General features: G+C 33.5%; 3 protein-coding genes across 9 annotated transcripts in view; 1 reads left to right on the forward strand and 2 right to left on the reverse strand.

The window, feature by feature from the left end:
• LOC125060777 (protein split ends-like) overlaps positions 1-9731 on the reverse strand; it is a 73268-nt gene extending 63537 nt beyond the window's left edge. For 6 of the 7 annotated variants that reach the window (XM_047665839.1, XM_047665835.1, XM_047665837.1 and 3 more), the window contains exons 1-2: positions 9366-9731; positions 1711-2025 (exon numbers count right to left, since the gene is read on the reverse strand). In XM_047665839.1, the coding sequence (XP_047521795.1) occupies positions 1711-2025; positions 9366-9448 (398 nt within the window). In that variant the 5' untranslated portion in view covers positions 9449-9731. The remainder of the gene's footprint in view (positions 1-1710; positions 2026-9365) is intronic. The other variant, XM_047665838.1, reaches the window with a different exon arrangement.
• A 3243-nt stretch (positions 9732-12974) lies between these two features.
• Positions 12975-14118, forward strand: LOC125060970 (iron-sulfur assembly protein IscA-like 2, mitochondrial). The gene is made up of 2 exons (XM_047666101.1): positions 12975-13453; positions 13862-14118. The coding sequence occupies exons 1-2, from the start codon at positions 13209-13211 to the stop codon at positions 14037-14039; spliced, it is 423 nt and encodes a 140-aa protein (XP_047522057.1). The 5' UTR covers positions 12975-13208; the 3' UTR covers positions 14040-14118.
• A 1036-nt stretch (positions 14119-15154) lies between these two features.
• LOC125060943 lies at positions 15155-18845 on the reverse strand. The gene is made up of 4 exons (XM_047666069.1): positions 18631-18845; positions 18215-18346; positions 16613-16742; positions 15155-15310 (listed from the first exon to the last, which is right to left on the reverse strand). Exons 1-4 carry the CDS (start codon positions 18749-18751, stop codon positions 15223-15225), a joined length of 471 nt encoding a protein of 156 aa, XP_047522025.1. The 5' UTR covers positions 18752-18845; the 3' UTR covers positions 15155-15222.
• Positions 18846-20137: the final 1292 nt, after the last annotated feature.

Consider the following 20137-nt stretch of genomic DNA (forward strand, 5'->3'; position numbering starts at 1 on the left):
CAAAGTTTAGCACAGAGGAAATAGCAGATGAATAAATATAACAATAATGATGTTCAATGTGATGAAAGTAGTAGTATTTGGAAAGTTTTTGGGTATATTTATAGTTTAAATTTTGATGATGACAAATTTTGAATGCTTTTTTTGAAACTACGATAGAAACTATAAATTTATCTGTAATTCACGATTTAGGCAGTATAATCGTTATAAATATAAAAACTTTAGTTATCTCCGAAGTATTAATTAAATTTGACCAAACCACAAACTAATTATTTTTTCTGTTTCGAGGACACGGCTATCATCATAACCGTGACTAAGCACTACTTTATTAGTGTTTGATAGGGTAATGTTTCCATCGAATAATTGGATATAGCTATTAAAAAAATTGACATGTAAATTAAACGAACCCTAGAAATAACAAATTCCAAGAAACTCTTTTATTTACATAATTTCATAACGTCAAGATTTAATTAGGAGAAATGTCACACAAATACCCGCACTTTTACGTCTAAATCCGATAATATCAGAGAGGTACGCTGTTGCTTTCCATCACAACATAAACATGATTTGTCAGAAAGACATTATTAATACGCTCTCAGTATAAATTATACTAATTTTGTTTTTACAAAAAAGAGGACATATCAGACACATCAAGGGAGGGTCACTTTAAAAATAAAATATTAATAATATAAAAACTGTCACTAATACATCCACAATTAACAAAATGTGTTAAAAGTACATATTTCTCGATAAAAATGTAAGCGACGATAAGATATTGTGGCTTACGATAAGATAAACCATACTTCGTTTTCAACATATTACACATATATTCAAAACAAATATAGTCTCTGGAGTAGCTAATGCTAAATTTTATTAAATAATTTATTATTAAAGAAAGTCATATTTTTAAATATTTTTTTTAAAGGAAATCGTTCAACAAAGAGGTGGTAAATAGTAGAAGTTTTGTAGCCTTATAATTGATATAAAGATTTTTATGTTTCGTAATCCGTCTATACGTTTTCGTGTAACGTGTGAGGTATGGGGCAAATTGTTAATATTATCTTTTAGTACAGACAAGACACATAAAATAAAACGTTGTATTATTAACTTGGTGCATACATAAAACAATTTGGGACCGCCGCCAGCCACAAGGAGATATGATCTTCGGGTGAGCGTTGAGCAAATCCAATTTCACTGCACTCCAATATGCACATACGAGGGACGCACTAACACATGAGGTCACAACACTATATTATCACTGTTTTTGCAATTTTCCCACTGCAATCCAAGTAAGCACTGCAATCCTTTGAGTGGCGATTGGCTGTGGTCGGTGGCGGCGGCGGCACCAATACTTTGTGCGGATGCTAATACTAGACATGCTTGGGACAAGTATGTAATCGTATTCATAATCACCGTAACATTGCAAGCTCGAAGCAAATACTCATGGATAATTTTTCATTTCAGGAGTTAGTCAGTAGCTGACAGTAAATGCACAATGATTGGCGACCGTCCACCGTCTTTAGGTAGGTCGCAGCGGGGACCATCTGCTTGCATCATAAATCATTTTCCTCATACAACGTGCTATAGTTACCTGTACGACGGTTCATAGTCGTAATCAACCTTTCTTATAGTAGATAATAAATGAATTTAGAATTAAAATAGGTTTATGTGACACCGGCAGATGGTAATTAGCCTACTGAAAGCGATACTCACGAGAGATGAAACCGCGTAGTGGAGGCTGGCGCTGACGTTGAATTCACGGAGGATGATGAACCTGAGTAACCAGAGCCGGCGGGTGAGGAGCCGGCCGATGGCGCTCCCGCTGCTGTGGGTATCGCGGTCGGCTCGTAATACTCAGTGGTAAGTGTTCGTTCGTCCAGCACGTGCTCGATGTTATGCGCCTTCGAAGCGGACTTGATGTCCATAAAGGCAACAGTGGCACAAACACCGCTATTAGAACCCCCACTGGCACCCGTGCTTGCGGTCTCCATTCGACCCAATAACTTGACATTCTGGACTCGGCCATAACTGCAATGAACAGACACTTTATAGCTTACAACTATTATAATATATACATCAAACATTCTAGTTTGTACACGGCAAAGCTACAAGAACATCAATACTACAATCGCCATCAATGAGTTGGTGAAGCGTGATTAACATTTTGATGAACACATATATTTATTAAATAAAACTAAAATATAAAAAACTATAATTCCATTTTAACCTTTGATAACATTAACATTCCTTGTACAACAAATAAGCATTCGAATAAATGAAACATCCAAGACTGGATATTTAAGATAACATTAAGGCCAACATACACACATACATTTAACAATGGAAATAAGATTATAAGCTGTGCAAAAGTTTGTCTGTTTCTTGATGTTGATTGAGGATGATTATAATCCCGAAGCACGATTAACGACTAAGTCAGGTTACACATAATATGCATACTAAAATCTAAATTCTAGAAGTTAGAACTAAACTAATACAGAAGAGAAGCAACACACCGGCTTAATATTCTTTAATCAAATTATTAAAGTCGAATAAATTGACTGGCCCCACGCGTGCAAAGAAGCGGGTAAGCCAATTTACTAATTATATAAGACGTTCGAAATATTGTGCAATACGGTAAAGAATAGAAATATAACGAGGATTATAATTAGTTCAACACGACTGTTGAGTGCCGCAGCATTACGCATATTGAATTATGAACACAAGCATGCGACTGACTCGCTAGCCGGCCCCGGATCGTGAAGCGTTGCGTCGCACTTGGCGTCTCCAATCTCCATTGTGAGTCGAGCTGTCATGCTGACTGCGTGCATAGCAAATACAAAAAATGCGCCGTTGCCGCACTTCACCCGATATCTACTGACTGTGTGCGACGTTGCCGATTCGACAAACTTGTTTCTTCAGCTTATTTATGTAGTAGTAGGTACCTACGGCAATGTATTTTTTGTCTAATGTTTTATGGCTGTTATTAAACTGGTTTCTTTGAAGTTTGAATGCTAAATTACAGCATACAAATTAATTCAGTGTATAAAATAGCAACATCTTTGTCGACAATTTAACACGTAATGAATTATTGCTAGAATTTGCTTAACACAAATAAAACTGATACCGTTTTGTGCGAAGGGCAATAAATAAAGCACTGTATACATATTTATAATTTATTTCTCTGCACATTCAATATATATTCTAAAATGTTATTCCTGCCATTTGTTACTATTTTAAAGTCCCATAAACAAGATAGTGTCAGAAAAGCAAACAGAAATACATAGGTATATTAATATAAAAATACTATTATCTGCGAACCAAGCATTATAAGTCTAAAATATATTGATAACAAGATTTATATAAACTATAAATTATTGTGCTCGAGTGTATATGGTACCAAAGAATGATTAAATCGGTCGATGTCTAGAGCGACGTTGCCAAGTTTACTTCAACATGGCCGCGCCCGCTGTGCCCGTTTCCGTGTGAAACCAATTCAATGCGTCTGTGGCGGTGTGTAAGGGTGCTTATGTGTGTGTGTGATGATAATAATAATAAAGGCATTTGTAGAAGTGCGACGACGAACGGCCGAGCGGGGCCGCGACCGGCACGAAACGTATCGAACAGGATGCGGAGAAAGAGTGGAGGGGGGGAGGTTATACCGGCTCAATGACGTCAGCCTACTTTCTGAATAAAGATATAATACTCGTGAAGTTCTATCTAATAATATTCGATATACTCGTCTTTTTAAGTATTTATATATTAAAGACAATATTTACTATCAGATAAATAACTACGGTAGAATCCCAACCGAATCTATTAAAATATATAATTTAAGAGACGCTGAAAATATTGTTCCTGTATTAAAAACGAATTCAATATCATAATTCTAAATTCAAGATGAATATTATGCTTTTCTTGTAAACAACTTTATGGTAATTGGCAGCTAATATTTAAAACTAATTGCTGTAGTAGATACACTTTACATAATAAATTATATTGATTCTTTTTTTAAAGCTACAATAGACGCAAATATAACATGGTACTCTGAATTCGTCGTATCAAAAGTTCAAAACCAACCACTACGAACTATCTATTAAAATTTATTAAAATTAATCGTTATTTATATCGCAGTGCTCCACACCCAGCGACGTAACAGCTTGTTCGGTTCGATGACCTCTGGACTAAGAAAAAATAAGTTTGATAAGCGAGTATTCAAACTTTCTCCTGAGTAATAGTGTTTGTACTTGTACATATTAAACCGGCTTTTTAAATATTAGATCAATAACTAAGAATAAAATTACGCATACCTAACAGCTTGTTTTCTTATATTTAATACTGCAGGTAATCTGGACAAAAGATATTGCAAGATCTTAAAAACATAGGCACAATATTAAGGGATAGCATTAGGGTTTCTATCTGGCGGGTCGGAGCTAGCAATTGCCCGGGTAGCGTGCGCAGGTCGATAAAGCAAGTACTGGGGTGGAGCCACACAATGCCGCACGGAATGGTACCCCGTACTGTCACCGCGCTAAAGTTGCATAACAATATAACATTACTTCAACAGAGGGTTCGTTAATTTTAAATACGGTTAAAAGTATTGTACATCTTAAATGAGGAATTTTTAAAACGTATCGTGTTAAAAAAATTGAAACCCGTACTTATTAATGAATAATAAGTAAATAATAAAAAAATGTATTTATATATAAATAAATACCATTGAATATATAGGACGCGATAGTATATCAATAAACCTACATAGAATATGTAGATAAAAAGTAACATTCATATTTGTAGGTACCGAAAGTCGAGACTGAGACTCAAGAACGGAGAGCCGTTTCGAATTATCTAAGGCGACGTTGCCGCACTTCTCGGTTGTGGGCGCCGCGCCATCGTGCAACGCTGAGCGGCGAGCGCGGCTATATACAATATTATGAACGGTCTCAAGCTCATAAGGTGTGTCTGTAAATTATTACTTTTACAAAAATTTTATAATGTTCATTCCTTCTAGTTAAAGTGAATTTAAATGATTTTTATAGTGTTAATTAATTATTTTTTTAATAAGCATTTATATTCTATGTAGCGTAATTTAAACGGTTGTATAAAAATTTCGGTTAGAATAAATAATAAGTAACAAAATATGTATCATAATATTCATTCATTACGCACGTTTTTTGTGCTCACCTAAATTCAATGCTACTATTTTGAAGCTGTTTGGTAAGGTTTAGTAAAATTTAAAAATAAACATAGAACGTAACCAAACAGTACTTTCTAATAGATACAATTTTAAAAACATAGAGTTCAATGACTCTACAGTTTGTAATTCGTTTGCGAGCCTACCTACGCTTTTTTAGAGCGCGACATTGCAAAACAATCGAGTTGTAACCAACATTTTTATTTACGTATGAAAAGTTTCGTCAACTATTAAAATTTTAAATGCAGATTGCTTTTTATGTGAATATGATAATTATATTGCGGCCTATATATATTACGTCATCCACACAAGACAACGTAAAAAAAGCATGAATAATTCTGCCAAAACGAATTCTACTAATAGGAAAGATTTACATACATTTAAGACTGTATATTATACTATTTATACTATTATGGGACCGGGCCGTTAAATGGAAAGAAAAATCTGTATTAGAAAAAGAAAAGGTTATTTCAGACTAGTGTTAGCAATTACATAAAAATCAATCCTTATTTGAACGCTATTGCGCATAGTCTTTATTATTTTCGTCTGACGTCTTTTGCACCAGTAATTATGTTGTATTTTTGACTTATTTAACTCATATCTTGCGATATTGAGGCATCTTCGTGATAAAACACATGCAAGCAAGCGGAATTTGTAAAAAAAAAGAACTGATTTCTTGGAAAGTTCGGTATGTATGATGAGCACCGACAGTCGAATTTATTTCTCGCTAGGACAATAAAGTGACAAAACAACGTACGCAGGCTCCGCACTTTTAACTAATTTCGGCAACTTAAAAAGTAATTTTTAGTATTTAATTGTTGTCATTATTGAGGGCAGCTGTAATACTATGTACAGTGTATCATTGTATGGAAGACAAGCTAAACCACCAAAAGCCGAGTGATTTCGACGCTTTAGAAGCATCATGTTACATGGAGTTTACACTGTATATATAACAACGTGAGGACAAAACGAATGCAAAAACACAATGAACCATAAAATGGTTTAATCAATTTTATGTTTTGAATGATTTTTTAAGGCATACTATCTACGTAGAGGAGATGTTGAAAGCACACAACGTTTTTCTTACAGACCCAATTTAGGACTTGTTTATATCATAATTTATTTGATCAAAAGGTGGAGTCGCGTATCTGAGAGTTGACTAATAGTGTCGGTTACTTTTCGTGACTGAGGATAATTTCTTAACCGGAAATAATTTAATTAAACCTCCCAGTAAGTATATGTCTACTTATGTTTTGCCTTATATATTTATGTTTTGAGTCAATTCAAGCATTTGCGCATAGGTAAATGCAGTAATGAAGTCTATTAAATTTGCTCACCTTACAGTGAGTTCTTGGTGAGACATTGATATTTCTTGGATTTATAATTCTTATTATATTATATTTATTATTATTTACACGAACAGGATAAACTATGCATAGTTGACTTGATTTATCTAAAAACTTATTATAAGTTTATAACACTACCCTTATTCGATAGAATATGTAAAAAATGAAAATGCTTGTACCTTTAGGAGCTTTTATTAAATTATAAATTAATATAATACAGAAAACCAGCTAAAAAGAAAGATTCACCAAGGAAGGTACAGAATAAGGATATAAATTTATTACTAATTTTAATTGTAAATGAAATTTCATGGACGTCAATAACACGGCGCGGTTTTGGAATACTTGCTGGAATACCTGGATTTTTTTTGTTTCTCGAGTGTTTCAAATCTTATATTTAGCGTGTACCCCGAAATAATCCACCGTGGTAGTTGTTCACATACGGGCAACATCTGCTGTCGTCAACTGTAAGCTTTTCTTTTACATCCGAACTTTTAACAGTGACCTTTATTTTAAAATTGTTGCAGCGATATCAATGCATGCAAATCTTGCATGATTTGATATCGTACGTTACTTATTTGATACATTAGGTGCTCACAATAAACACGTTCATATGTTTTCTCTCTCAAACTGTACAAAATGAGTCAAAGCACATAAAAACGAGAATACCGACAGAACAAATACATGCACGAGAGGACCATGTAAATCTGAAATTTAAAGTTTGTTTACCTTCTTAACCTTGCTTAAGATTAAAATAGTAAATATAACTTTTACCTTTGTAGTCGATGATTTATATTACGTATGTCGATTGTCGTGGCATATTTTGAAATTCATCACTTCACTTTATAACATCAACATTGAGATATCGTCATGATTAACCAGGCCACAATGACCAACAACGTATTAACAGCTAAACTAAACACAGCGACTTCACAATGTGGCCAATCATTAGTGATGAATAAAAAGTGATGTTTTATTAGGAGCCAGGCTCAGAACTACGTGTTTGGCCTGAAAGATTTACTCGTGAGCTTCGCTCTCATTCGTGGTGATTCGTTTAGTTAACAAAAGAAGGTAGATGAGCAAATTAGATATAATAGCGTGGAATGGTTAAGACGTTGATTGGTATAACCCTAGTGGACGATTCTTTATATTTTAGTTGGCCCTTACATAAATACGTGCGTTTTATGAAGTGATCGATTCATGAAACGGTTGAATGAGGACGACATAGATCGCGTATAAATTTTTTGAGAGCATAAATTTATTTAATGCGTAATTCGTATCTAAATCACACGATATATCAAAATATACAATCTCTCCTTGAGCACAGATATCAAAACTTGAAACAGAAATAATGGTAACGACTCTTGAATCTAAATCTAAGTTGGAATGACATTCTGGAATATAATAAAGGGTCTATATATTTCTATCGTTATACTTATATTGTGTATCTAACACATGTAAGTTAACTTACCCATCTCCTTGTAACAAACGTTTAAAGAAATATATTGTATTCCTGAAACATAATCTATTATGTCAATCGTTGGGACTGCAGATTTTAAGTATACTAGGTAGTTTTATAGCCAATAATAAAATTAAAACTAGAAAGTTACGTTGTACGTTAAACAAAATATACAGCTGGAAGGACTGGAATGTACAATGGCGTCAACGTGTTTGCCTACTTATATATTTTATTTTATTTAAATTGTATGATTCATAAAAGCTTAAAAAAATATAATATTTAGTGGCAGCGTCCTTATCGAGGCATAGCCCAATCCCCCAAGAGTCGATTTTGATTACTTTTGTCGCAGATGTCATCTAACGTAGACGATGTTTATGAAAAGACCCCTATGGACGCGTGAATAGCTAGTCATTTAACTTTATTTCAACCCAGGTATAATCTCGTGCATCGGTTCGCTATGTACGTAAACATTATACGTAGGATACGTTAATGCTATATTTTTCACTTAACTAACAATATATATTTATTGATAATTATAAGGAAATACGTATTTCTAAAAAAATTAAATGTGTGTTTAACACTTGAGTACGAAAAGAGAACTTTGTCTTGAACTCGTTTGTCGATATTAACATATGTATTTGTTATGGATTCAGTAATGCTCCAATTCTGATGGTTTCCTAAATCTTATGTTTAACAACAAAGACCTCGATCTCATAAACAGTTTGGAACTACCTACAAAATTACGTATACAAAAATTCTAAATATATTACTTGATTTGCCATGTTGAGCATCGGCTGATAGTTTGTGTGGCTTCTCAATTCCACAAGAGATTGTATGTATTATATTTTACCAACATACATTTTGATGTTATTATTTGCCTTGTTTGTCAGTGAATAACTAACATAATTAGTAATTAACGTCATAAATATTAATAAATTATAGTCGATTAGGTAATTATATACAATAGTACTCAATGAACGAGTGGATATCCCTGTAAACTTTGCGCTAAAAATTGAAGTACACACTATACTATATTTGTACATAGTATAATGTAGTATAGTAATATGTATACTAGATATATCGTAACGCTAGATGTATTATGTATACAAGACTTGCATTGGTCGTGAAAGCTATAAAACGTTTATTTGAAGTGAAAATATCGGTCATGAAATGTGTAACCCTGCAAAGTAAAACGTTGTAGCTTGCCTGTATTCGTAGGTACTTGACAACGCCATTTCCGAGTCTGACGCATTATTCAAATGCCTTATTCATTCTTTTGATCAGGTGTTTGTAAGACGTAAGTATAGTTAATTTTAAGCTAGGAGGCGATTTATATTAGTGTTAACTTAAGAATTAGAGCTAGTGATTGACGTACCGTTTAAAGTGTTCTCTTATTCGATCTTCACGTATGCTATCGGGTAAGTTTCCAACCCACAGGTGCCGAGTCTCTCTAACCATCTTGCTTCGAACTCCACATTAGGAATCATTACCCGTCCGCGTCACTACGTGGCAAAAATCAATTTTGCACACCACGGTGCTTTGCACATTTTGATTTAAACACTTTTAAAACACTAGAGAAAACATGTCGATTTCACACAAGTTGCACTTTTTCACTTAACAACACAAATCTTTGACTTCACGACATTCGAAATTTTCTCACAGATCACACTTCACTATATAAACACATAACGTAATAAACGCGAGCGTACTCTTTGCAGCTCTCGAATTGACAGTGAAGCCAGCTTCGACGCGAGTTTGCCGATAAACCCCGCCTTCTGACCGCTGCCGCGCAAAGTGGAGTGGGGTGCCCTGTAGAGAATACGGGTAAATTCCCATAAAAGTATATGAAAATGGCTAAATTTTTTATTTTAAATAAGATATTATATTAGAAATTTCAAATTCTTTAGAACTGTAATATAAATAAGTTAAATTGTGTGCAGTTCATTTCGGTTCAACGTATCCTTTCGTTTCATATAATGACACGAAAAGTATTTTGCTAGATTCCACAAGAAATTTTCTCAAAACTAATTATCGAGCCATTATCTATACTGGGACATTAGTTTTAAGGACTTTTCTGTAACGATTATATGAGAAATATCTTAAAGAAAAAGGAGTAAATGTGCCGCTATTTCAGATCCGCTGGCCAGTTTACCCAATATGCAATCTGTCTCTCTCGTTTATAGATACTTCTGTTCCACTTGCACTTACTATCAAAGGTAAAAGTGTTGCAAGCGTGTCGTAAACAACAAATTCTTTGGAAAATATAACAATTGATTCTGCTTAAATGATATCGAACGAAAAGTGTGTTAAAATTAGTATTTGAGGTATGTTTAATTTTTATTATGCTAAAAGTACAACACGTGATGATGATTATAATATCTAGCCATAAGGAAGACTTGGTAAAAAATTATATCACTTTTAATGTTGTTGTTTTTTAATTATTAATAATATTAAAAGTGATATAGCTAATTAATTGATAATATTTCGAAGTGTTTATATAATACATATGTATATGTCCTGTGTATTTAAAACTAGCTAATTAGTTGATATAATCCCAGGAAAAAGTCAATGTTATTGCTGTTGATTAGTTTTATATTCACAAGAACTCCTAAAATATTCGAAATACTTAATTATATTTAATAAAAATAAACAAAATTTCAGTGGCGTTTACCTAACTTTTAATGTAATTTATGTGTTTTAGTTTTTTGTAATATTTCTATTGTAGATAATTACGCCGCTTTGTGTTGCTAAAACATGTCGTTTTCCGAACCAGTGTCACAGTGTATTGGTACTACATTATAAGTGAAACTTTTTAGGAGATTTGAACGTAAGAAAGAAAGAAAGAACTATAACTATACTAGTGCTAGTGCACTTTATTTTACCTGAAGTAAAAAAGGGTGCGTGTACTTATGTACGCGCGTAAGAAGTTATACTTCTTTGGCATTATTAAAAATACTTTTTGATTGCATGCAAATAATTAATTACAATTACATAATCAAAGACTGGAAAAGGAGTCATTATAGTCAATAAAGTTCAGTTTACATTAAATGAATAAATATTTATTATTATTCTCTTACATTAAGTGTAACATAAATTCTATTATTATTCGAATGTTGTTTTTAAATTATGTCCAATGCCGTAGCATCTTCCGTGGGCAACTTCATTCTGTTAATTTTGTCTCACGGTGCGCGCGCATCGTAAAATTTCACTCTCATCAATTTTTCATAACGCGCCTAAAGAAGTATAACTTCAATAAAGTGCACTAGCCCACACACAGGATTCCCTGTGTTGTAGGCAGCCAGTTTCTTCCTTTTGATATGTTAACTGTACTTGACAATAATTTCTACATAACACAATTTATAATTAAACTATTGTTGCGCAATAAGTATATTTTCTGTATTAGCATAGGTTATGTTGACAAGATGTTGTTTAAGATTTTTGAAACGTTAGTGAAAATTTTGTTTTTAAGAAAGTGGTTAAAGCTGAAAGGCAGGAGAAAAAGCATTGGGCGAAGAAAATGCGTGTTTTGCGTTGTGTATGAAGTGGTGTGGTCTGTGTTTGTTTCTAAAAAAAGTCTGCATATTGCTATTAAGTGTAACCGTTAAAAGTTGTACAATTTTGGATTTGAGTAGCGAAAAGGTTTCCTATAGGATATCTTAAGAATGGCACGTTGGGTAGGTACACCCAATTTTCAGCATTGAAGACGATGCCGCTCTATACAATACCGATATATTATGTGTGTATATGTATGCTTACTACTTCTACTTAACTGTAGGAAGACATATTACCGACTTATGAGATGACCAGTAACCCTAAAAATATATGTTCAATGTATAAAATATAGACGGTTAACTCTCGCTTGTTTTGTCGGCAGTGGGAACTGGGAACGGTACACTTGTGATATTGAATTTCCCATTTTAGATTTAGTTTTTCTTGTAATTATTGTACTTTAATAAATAAATAAAAATAAATAAGTACATTGTTTAAACCTAGACAAAATAAAGAATATTTTATTTTTACTACACGTTTCATTATCGTTTTAATCGCAAACATATATTTTGTGATTTAGGGTGTGATTTAGAACTTATCGCTAAGTACGTCTCACTTATGTCAAATCCAAAGGACGTTGAGTTTTTGATTATTGTGATATATCTGAATTGAGCTGTGTTGGCCTAGTAGCTTCAGCCTGGGACTCTCATTCCTGAGGTCGTCCCGGCTGTACACCAATGGAGATTCTATGTACGCATTTAACATTCGCTTGAACGGGGAATAAAAACCTCGTGAGGAAACCGATATGTTAGACCCAAAAAGTCGACGGCGTGTGTCAGGCACAGTAGGCTGATCACCTATTAGATTAAAAAATCATCATGAAACAAATTTAGAAATCTGAGGCCTAGACCTAAAAGAGGTTGTAGGGCCACTGATTTTTTTTGATATATTTAAATAGCAACTACTGCTTAATAGTACATACTTAAAATTGATAGCTATGTAAACTCGACAAACTGATAGGGTTACATTCGCATGTATTAACAGAGTTCTGGGCCGAAATTGAATTATTCTATTATAGTTATTTATCTAATGTACGACTATACCAGATATGGCAACCGAGGGCAACGGAGGGCGGCACCGGTTTTGCTATCGCAGCTATCCTGCGGTTCGGGCCGGCTTTTACAGTTATTAAAACAATTTTAAAAAAGCTAAGTTTATTACTATAGTATTAAAAAAGAGATGTTGAGATATCAATATCATTTTCCTCATACTTTCAACATTTGATTAAATTTCGGTATATCAGTCATTGTGAGATCTATTAAAATTTTGATATAGAGGTATTTGAAACCAATTATTAAAATGCATCATTTGTTAAATGATAATAATAATACGTTCCTTAGTGACAGTTTGAAAATATATAGGGCCGCTTTTCAAACGTTAAACGCCAGTACTACTACTTGATCATGTCAGATGTCAGAACTTCTACAGTTATAGTTATCGATTGACAATTACGTTAACAGCTGATAATTTTTGACACTTTACACCAGTGACAACTTATATAATCTGTGAAGTGTGAACATCTTTCAAAAGCGGAAAAAACAATGTCTTGTATATTTTAATAATTATTCTCTGAATAATTATGAATCTGATCTTTAAAATTTCGTCTTAGTAACAATAATACTTTGTAAAGTATCCTTATCTATTATGTTCATAAATAATTTTCTCTAAAATGTTTACCAAATGCTTTAAGTCATTTATGTTAAATAATTCCCGATATTTACTACGATCTAGGATATATTCTACTAAAAATGCAATTACACCGAATGATGGAGTCCTTCTGAGTGAAACCTGTGTGAAGAGACTGAAAGAGCTATGTACTGATAAGATCTTTTTGAGATTATGCGTAGAAAGCGGGGGCTGTTCTGGCTTCCAGTATAAATTTCATCTAGACGACCAGCTATCAAATGAGGATAAGTATGTAGGCCGATAATGTTCTAGTATAAGCATTATATATATTACAGTGATATAGGAGAACCTATAAAAATGTAATACTGATTGTTCACTGGAACTTTACATATTATATTGGCTTTATCAATTTTTAATGTTTAGAATTGTATTGCAACTTACAAATAAGTGACAAATAAAAGCATAAATTAAAATTTACAGGTCTATGCTTAAATATAAATATTTGTGTACCTTTTCAAAGTTTACATAGTCTTTTGTACTTGTGATAACTAGAAATGTTGCTTATCTTAAATTTAACACTCATTTGAAATAATTTGTTGATAAATAAACATCATTAACATGGGTTAAATGTTGAATCTCAGTAGCGTTAATAAAATAAACATAATTACATTAATTTCTTATTTTATATTCTTTTAGGATCTTTGAAAGAGAAGGTGTTAAATTAGTGATTGATGAGACATCATTGGATTACATCAAGGGTTCAACTATCGACTACCATACAGAATTAATTAGATCTGCTTTTAGAGTTGTGCAGAATCCGAACGCAGACATTGGCTGCTCGTGTGGTGCCAGTTTTTCCATCAAAATTGATTAGAACATGTCATAATTCTTATACCTGTACAAATGTAATATATAGCTCTAGACTAGGTTATTAATTATATAGTGAAATCTTTTTTCTATTGTTTTTTTATATGTATGTACAAAAATGTGTCTTTTTCATTTTATTTGCTTGTACAATGTACATACTGGTCAAAGTTAGTAGATAACAATTGATGGAGAATTTTAGTGGTTAATTAAATATAGTATATAAGTCTGTTAAATTGTTTATTGAAAGGGAACTGAATATTGATAAATAATAGTTATAATCAATTATTTAGCAATGCTTTTGTTTTTTTGGGTACTTTCTTTTCCTTATGATATAAATTGTCTATGAGAAAAACCAGTTAAAGCAGACAAGCTTAAAATAGAGTGACAATCTTAACCTTACACTAAGAATGTAGCAGCCAGATAATCAATTTTTTATTTTGCGTTTTTTACTTACCTATTCTGAAATATGCAAAAAACATGATAAATCTGAATGATTCACTTTTGTGAATGCATATTGGGGTTAAAATTATCCTCTATCACCTGATAACATGAATATGTTAAATTACTAATAACCCTGTTTAATTAAATAAATCATTAAATTTCTCTACATAAAAAGATATAATATATATTTTATTTTACATACTTAACTGGTTTTTTTAATAAATTTATATATTGGTTACAGTTTATTGCATAAATTTTCAGTCAATAGAGGAAATAATTTTGTGTAGTGAATAAACTCCAAACAGCTGAAACGGATCTTGATAATTCTTTTACTTATAGGATAACATTATATGAGTAACCCATAGTTTTTTCTATGTTGCTTTTATTCGCAAGATCTGAACAATTAAATATTAAAATGTCTGAAAAAAATATTCAACTCGGAATATTCCCAATGCTCATACAACTGTAAAGTACGATTGTTTGTCTTAGAAAAAACTAAAAAGTCTCCTAAGTCCTATGGCGTGTTTTTTTACATAGCTATTATAATTTGTAGCCATTTTGCATTTAACTACTACTTAATTACTAGAGTACTGTCACAGTGTGTGACAGTGACTGTGGCAGAATGTGTGGTTTAAAATAAAACTCCCAGTAAAGTTCTACAGATAAAAACTTTATTTGCATTTCATGTAGTAAATAATTAGGATACTAAGTAATGAGATATTTTGAAGACTTCGGAGACCATATAAATATTACTGGGAAATTGTGGCCCATACGTTGTCTAGCTTAGTTGGCAATGAAAGCATTGCATCGTTTTTGTTTGTGGAATTGCCAGCAGATCTGAAATAACAAAACCATGAATATTTTCGACGCTTATGTAATATATTACTTTAGGCTAGATCAGAGTTCCCCAAACTTTTTTGTGTCGTAGACCCCTTGCCATGATTTTCCGTGTTGGGTAGACCCCCTACTTACCTGATATTGATTTCCTGTAAATTTCTAACTGTAGTGAAGTTTAGTGTTAAAAACTTAAAGTAACAAATTGGGGAACTGAGAAAATTCGCCCCGTCCAATATTTTGCTTCATTAGTTTAACTCTGGCAAGAAACTCTGATAAGATGGACTTTGTTTTAATCAAATTTAAACTGTAATTGCAAATTATATATTTTATAAACAAATCTGTTAAATAGGCGATGTCTGTTTTCCTCTATCAGTGTATGTGTTCAGATCCACTATCGTGGACCCCCATTTTCATTTCATGGACCCCCAAATTTTTTTTCGCTGACGTAGACCCCTTGCAGGTTGTCATAGACCCCTAGGGGTCGATATAGACCACTTTGGGAATCACTGGGCTAGATCATGTGAAGGGTTTAGTGATTAACAGACTCTTAAAGTATATTTCTTTTAAATCCTTAAAGCCTTCTTCGCTGCTTACTGAGAAGTGTGTTTTTTATTTGTAACAGGTTACCAGTTCAATGATCCGTATTGTGTACCGTAACTTGTTGTACCTACATATCAGGTTTAGACTTAAGGGCCCGTTCAAGTATTACGTAAGCACTATAGGGTGAGGGGGGTCTTTGATTTTCTTATTTGGTGATCACGTCAACAGCAAATATTTACTTTTTTACACATATTACCTACACATTGTCTATGCTTGAAAAAAAAATTCATTTTCGAGGCTTCCTAAAAAAAATATTACCTTTATGTACTATTATTTTTGAGAGCTTTGCTTACTTTTGCTGACAAGTAGGATAAATTGCAGTAAAACTGCTTACGTAATACTTGAACGGTCCCTATTACATCTAGTTGCAACACAATACTCAGTTTCACTATTCAGTAAGGTTTTAATTATTAAATTGTAGATCACGTATAGTTTTTGTTGGTAAATATTAAATAATGCTTGGCTGTGTCGGAATCCTAAGATATAGATAATATAAAAAGCACAGATTTCTGTATTACGATTTACATCAAAAGTAAGTTGGAAAACTATTGTTATATGAATTTTTCACGCTTCTACATGCTATGGTTACATTAATACAAACCACAGTTGTTTTCAAATCTATCATTTCATGATTTAATATTCTTTATTCTTTAAATACAATTTGTTTAAATATCTAGTATGAAAAATAAATAATATACTTACTGCTGCAATTCCCCATTGAAAGTTGAAGCATCGTTAATTTTCTTAACGTTATGGGGTGAGTAGCGGTTGTAAAATCCCCAGATACTGTTCATCAACTTGCTGTTGTACTTCAGGGGTGTGAGTTCCATCACTGCAAAGTGCATGGATTATTTTAACTACACACACACACACACACAACTATGGCTACAGCTTAAAAAAGCGACTTGGAATATATTGCCGACAGAAAGGTGCTAATACCTGCATTTTCATTATCGGACGTCAAGGTGAAATATAATATACCATCTGTATCACCTCGACGTCCGTCGTTCCACAACTGAGCGTTTTTAAGGCAGTTTTTGCCGCGCACCACCGCTATGTGGAACCAGCTGCCCACAAAAGTATTTCCGAACCAAATCGATTTAGGGTTCTTCAAGAAAAGAGCGTACCAATTCTTGAAAAGCCGGCAACGCACTTGCGAGCCTTCTGGCAATATCCATGGGCGGCGGTATCACTTAACACAAGGTGAGCCTTCTGCGGTTCTGCCCGTTTGTGGTAACCGCATGGGGTATTGAAAATTCTGTATTAATTTCAACAATTATTTTAATTTATAGAGAAGTACGTCTCTTGATCTGTATCTAGTGCTTAATCGCTCATTGACTAATTGACATTGTCAATGGTTAATATTAAATGGTTGCTTAAGGCCCTATCCCAGCTGCTGTGTCAGTGTTTCTGGGTGGATTGCGGGGCGCAGTGGAGTGCTCCACACTGAGGCGCGCCGGCCAGTAATAATAATTAGTTATGTAAAACATTAAAGTATAGTAGAAGATATTTAAAAAATAGCAAAGTAATATAAAATAGACATACCAATGTCATAATCATAATGTCAATAAAGAACTTATGACCTAAAAACTCTTCCACATATAAAGGCATCTTTATAATTTTATATAATTTAAAACTATAATAACTTCTGGAAAAGTGATTAAACTTTGTTACCCATGGCGTAACAATTTATAAAATACGTCGTGGTGCAACATGCAGGCCGTGCCGTGTTGGATCCCTCGGTAGGCTTGCTTTAAATGTTTTAAATAATTTTGGATACTTTTTCACAACTTCTTCTCTGAACTTGGTATTGTCAAAATACAAAGTTCGTAAAAAAAATTCTACAGCTCAGCTAAGAGGTCACCCATAATAGGCCTAATAAATTTATTCACATCTTTCCCATAAAAGGATACAGCGCAGAACTAAGACAACATAACTGCATTAAGAAAAAATTCCTGCATTTTTAGAGGCCACTTCACAACACGAATTTTGGTTTTATCCCAGGTCTTACGCTATTTCAATTTTTTTATGTAATAGGAGGCAAACGGGCAGGAGGCTCACCTGATGTTAAATGATACCGCCGCCCATGGACACTCACATTGCCAGAAGGCTCGCGTTGCTGGCCTTTCAAAAATTGGTACGATCGTTTCTTGAAGGACCCTAAGTCGAATTGGTTCGGAAATACTTCAGTGGGCAGCTGGTTCCACATATTGGTGGTGCGTGGCAAAAACTGCCTTAGAAAACTCTCAGTTGTGGAACGACGGACGTCGAGATGATATGGATAAAATTTTCGACCCAACTTACATTTTGTATGGTAGAACTTCGTAGGTTCCCCCCCGCCTTTCTTAATGTTTGATACCTTCATATCACGTTGTGTTTCCCTAATTCGGGCAGCAGAGAAAGCAGACGGTGGAATTGACGCCATCAGTTCGCAAGCTGGAAATTTAATCATGAAATCGTTATATCACCTAACCGAATGCCGGATCTTGAATTACGAGGCAACTGTGCATTTAAGTAATTGATTTTATAAATCATCAGGCGCTGGGCTACTGAAAAGCGTATTGAATGACTAAATATTAACAGCAAAACTATACAAATGATTTTAGATCATTATTAATAATAAAAATTTAGTTTATGATTAATATAAATTGTATATATTTTTTCGAATTCATGAAATTAGGTCAGAGAACAAAGGCAATGAACACTTAAGAATATCTTACCTCTGCACACTTTAAGATATATATTCCGTATCTCCGAGCCCGATGTGGCAATATGGCCTATTATGGGGCCGTGATAGGGAATGGAAGATGTATCCAAATCCACACTGCTATACAGTACCATGAAATCGCAACAAAGTACTAGAATATAAGAACAAATCGAGAGGTCAACGAGACGACTGAGAGAACAGGCGACGAACAAGTCACTGAACAAGATGGCTGCGAGCTCGGACTGACCCCAACAGACTTATCAGTTACGATAAAGCGTTTATTAGAACATATGTGTTTAAACTTCTTAAATCTATGAACTTCTAATCGATTGTCTGGTTTTAATGTATGGTAACGATGTTATTTAGGTTGCTTTTGGCAAAGTAGGAAGTTAAGAAAAAAATGCGGAATAAAATCTTTACATGGTTTTGTCGAACTGAGATGTTTTCCTTCTCTTAGTGTTTCATTGTTATTTTTAATTAACGAAAAAAGAGTAGATTCAATGCGATGTGATTATTGGTTTTTAACATCATCTGTGCGTACAAACGTATAAATTCGACGGGAATACTGAGAGGTGTTGCCCCAGAACTTTCCTAGGATCAATTTTAAATACCCCTAAATGTCGACTAAAAACCTCAAATTTTTGTCGTACACTTGATCGGGAGGTTATTTCTTTGTATTAAACATACCTACATGAAAGTATTATAAAACATCTGTTATCGGCGGGTGCATTTTACACATTTAATGACCTAATAATATTCACGGTAAAATTGCTTTTAATTTAGTTTTTCTTAACTTTTCTGGGGATATATTTTTTTTCTTCTTCCTCATTTTGTTTTCGTACATTATTTTTACAGCTTTTTTACTTTTCTAACCGTTATTATTTTGATCTTGAAGTATTAGTTATAGCCATGAGTTACGTTCGGTGACAGGTCGGTTGTAGGGTTGTATGTTCAAATATATGTTAAATGAAACTTTATGGCTATAATCGTTTAAAACTTGAGCTTATAACTAACATAAAATTAGGGGTAGTGGGGTTGCAACGCTAGACTAACAAAAAACTAAATTCACTTAGTTTTGGGTTCTTAAATGTAAGTGACACTTATTGCACATTATTCCCCCTTGATTCCTCCTAAACATGGGAGGCAAACACCCAAGTTGGCAATAATTGGCATCACTGACTGCTAACTCTAGGTAGTACGACCCACTTACGTTGACCACTCAGACCCGGTGGCATTTAGCACTAAGTAACACTTCTTATTTTCACATATTCGATAATAACCGATAAAAAAGTTCTTCAAAACATTGTGACCTCTGCGGGTCCCTGATTTAATGTTTTCTGATAATTACCTCGATATCAAATATATCACACTCATAATACCGGATTCTTGAGTTTGAGTTTGTGGATATTTCAATATTAGTAGCAACTTTATTACTAGTATTTAGCAGAAAGCGCTCCTTCTTTTTCCGTTTGGTGATATTATTTTTGAATAGTGGTCAGGAGATCCGGAACCAGCCCTTC

The sequence above is a fragment of the Pieris napi genome, chromosome 22, assembly GCF_905475465.1.
Source record: "Pieris napi chromosome 22, ilPieNapi1.2, whole genome shotgun sequence".
NCBI classification, from domain to species: domain Eukaryota; kingdom Metazoa; phylum Arthropoda; class Insecta; order Lepidoptera; family Pieridae; genus Pieris; species Pieris napi.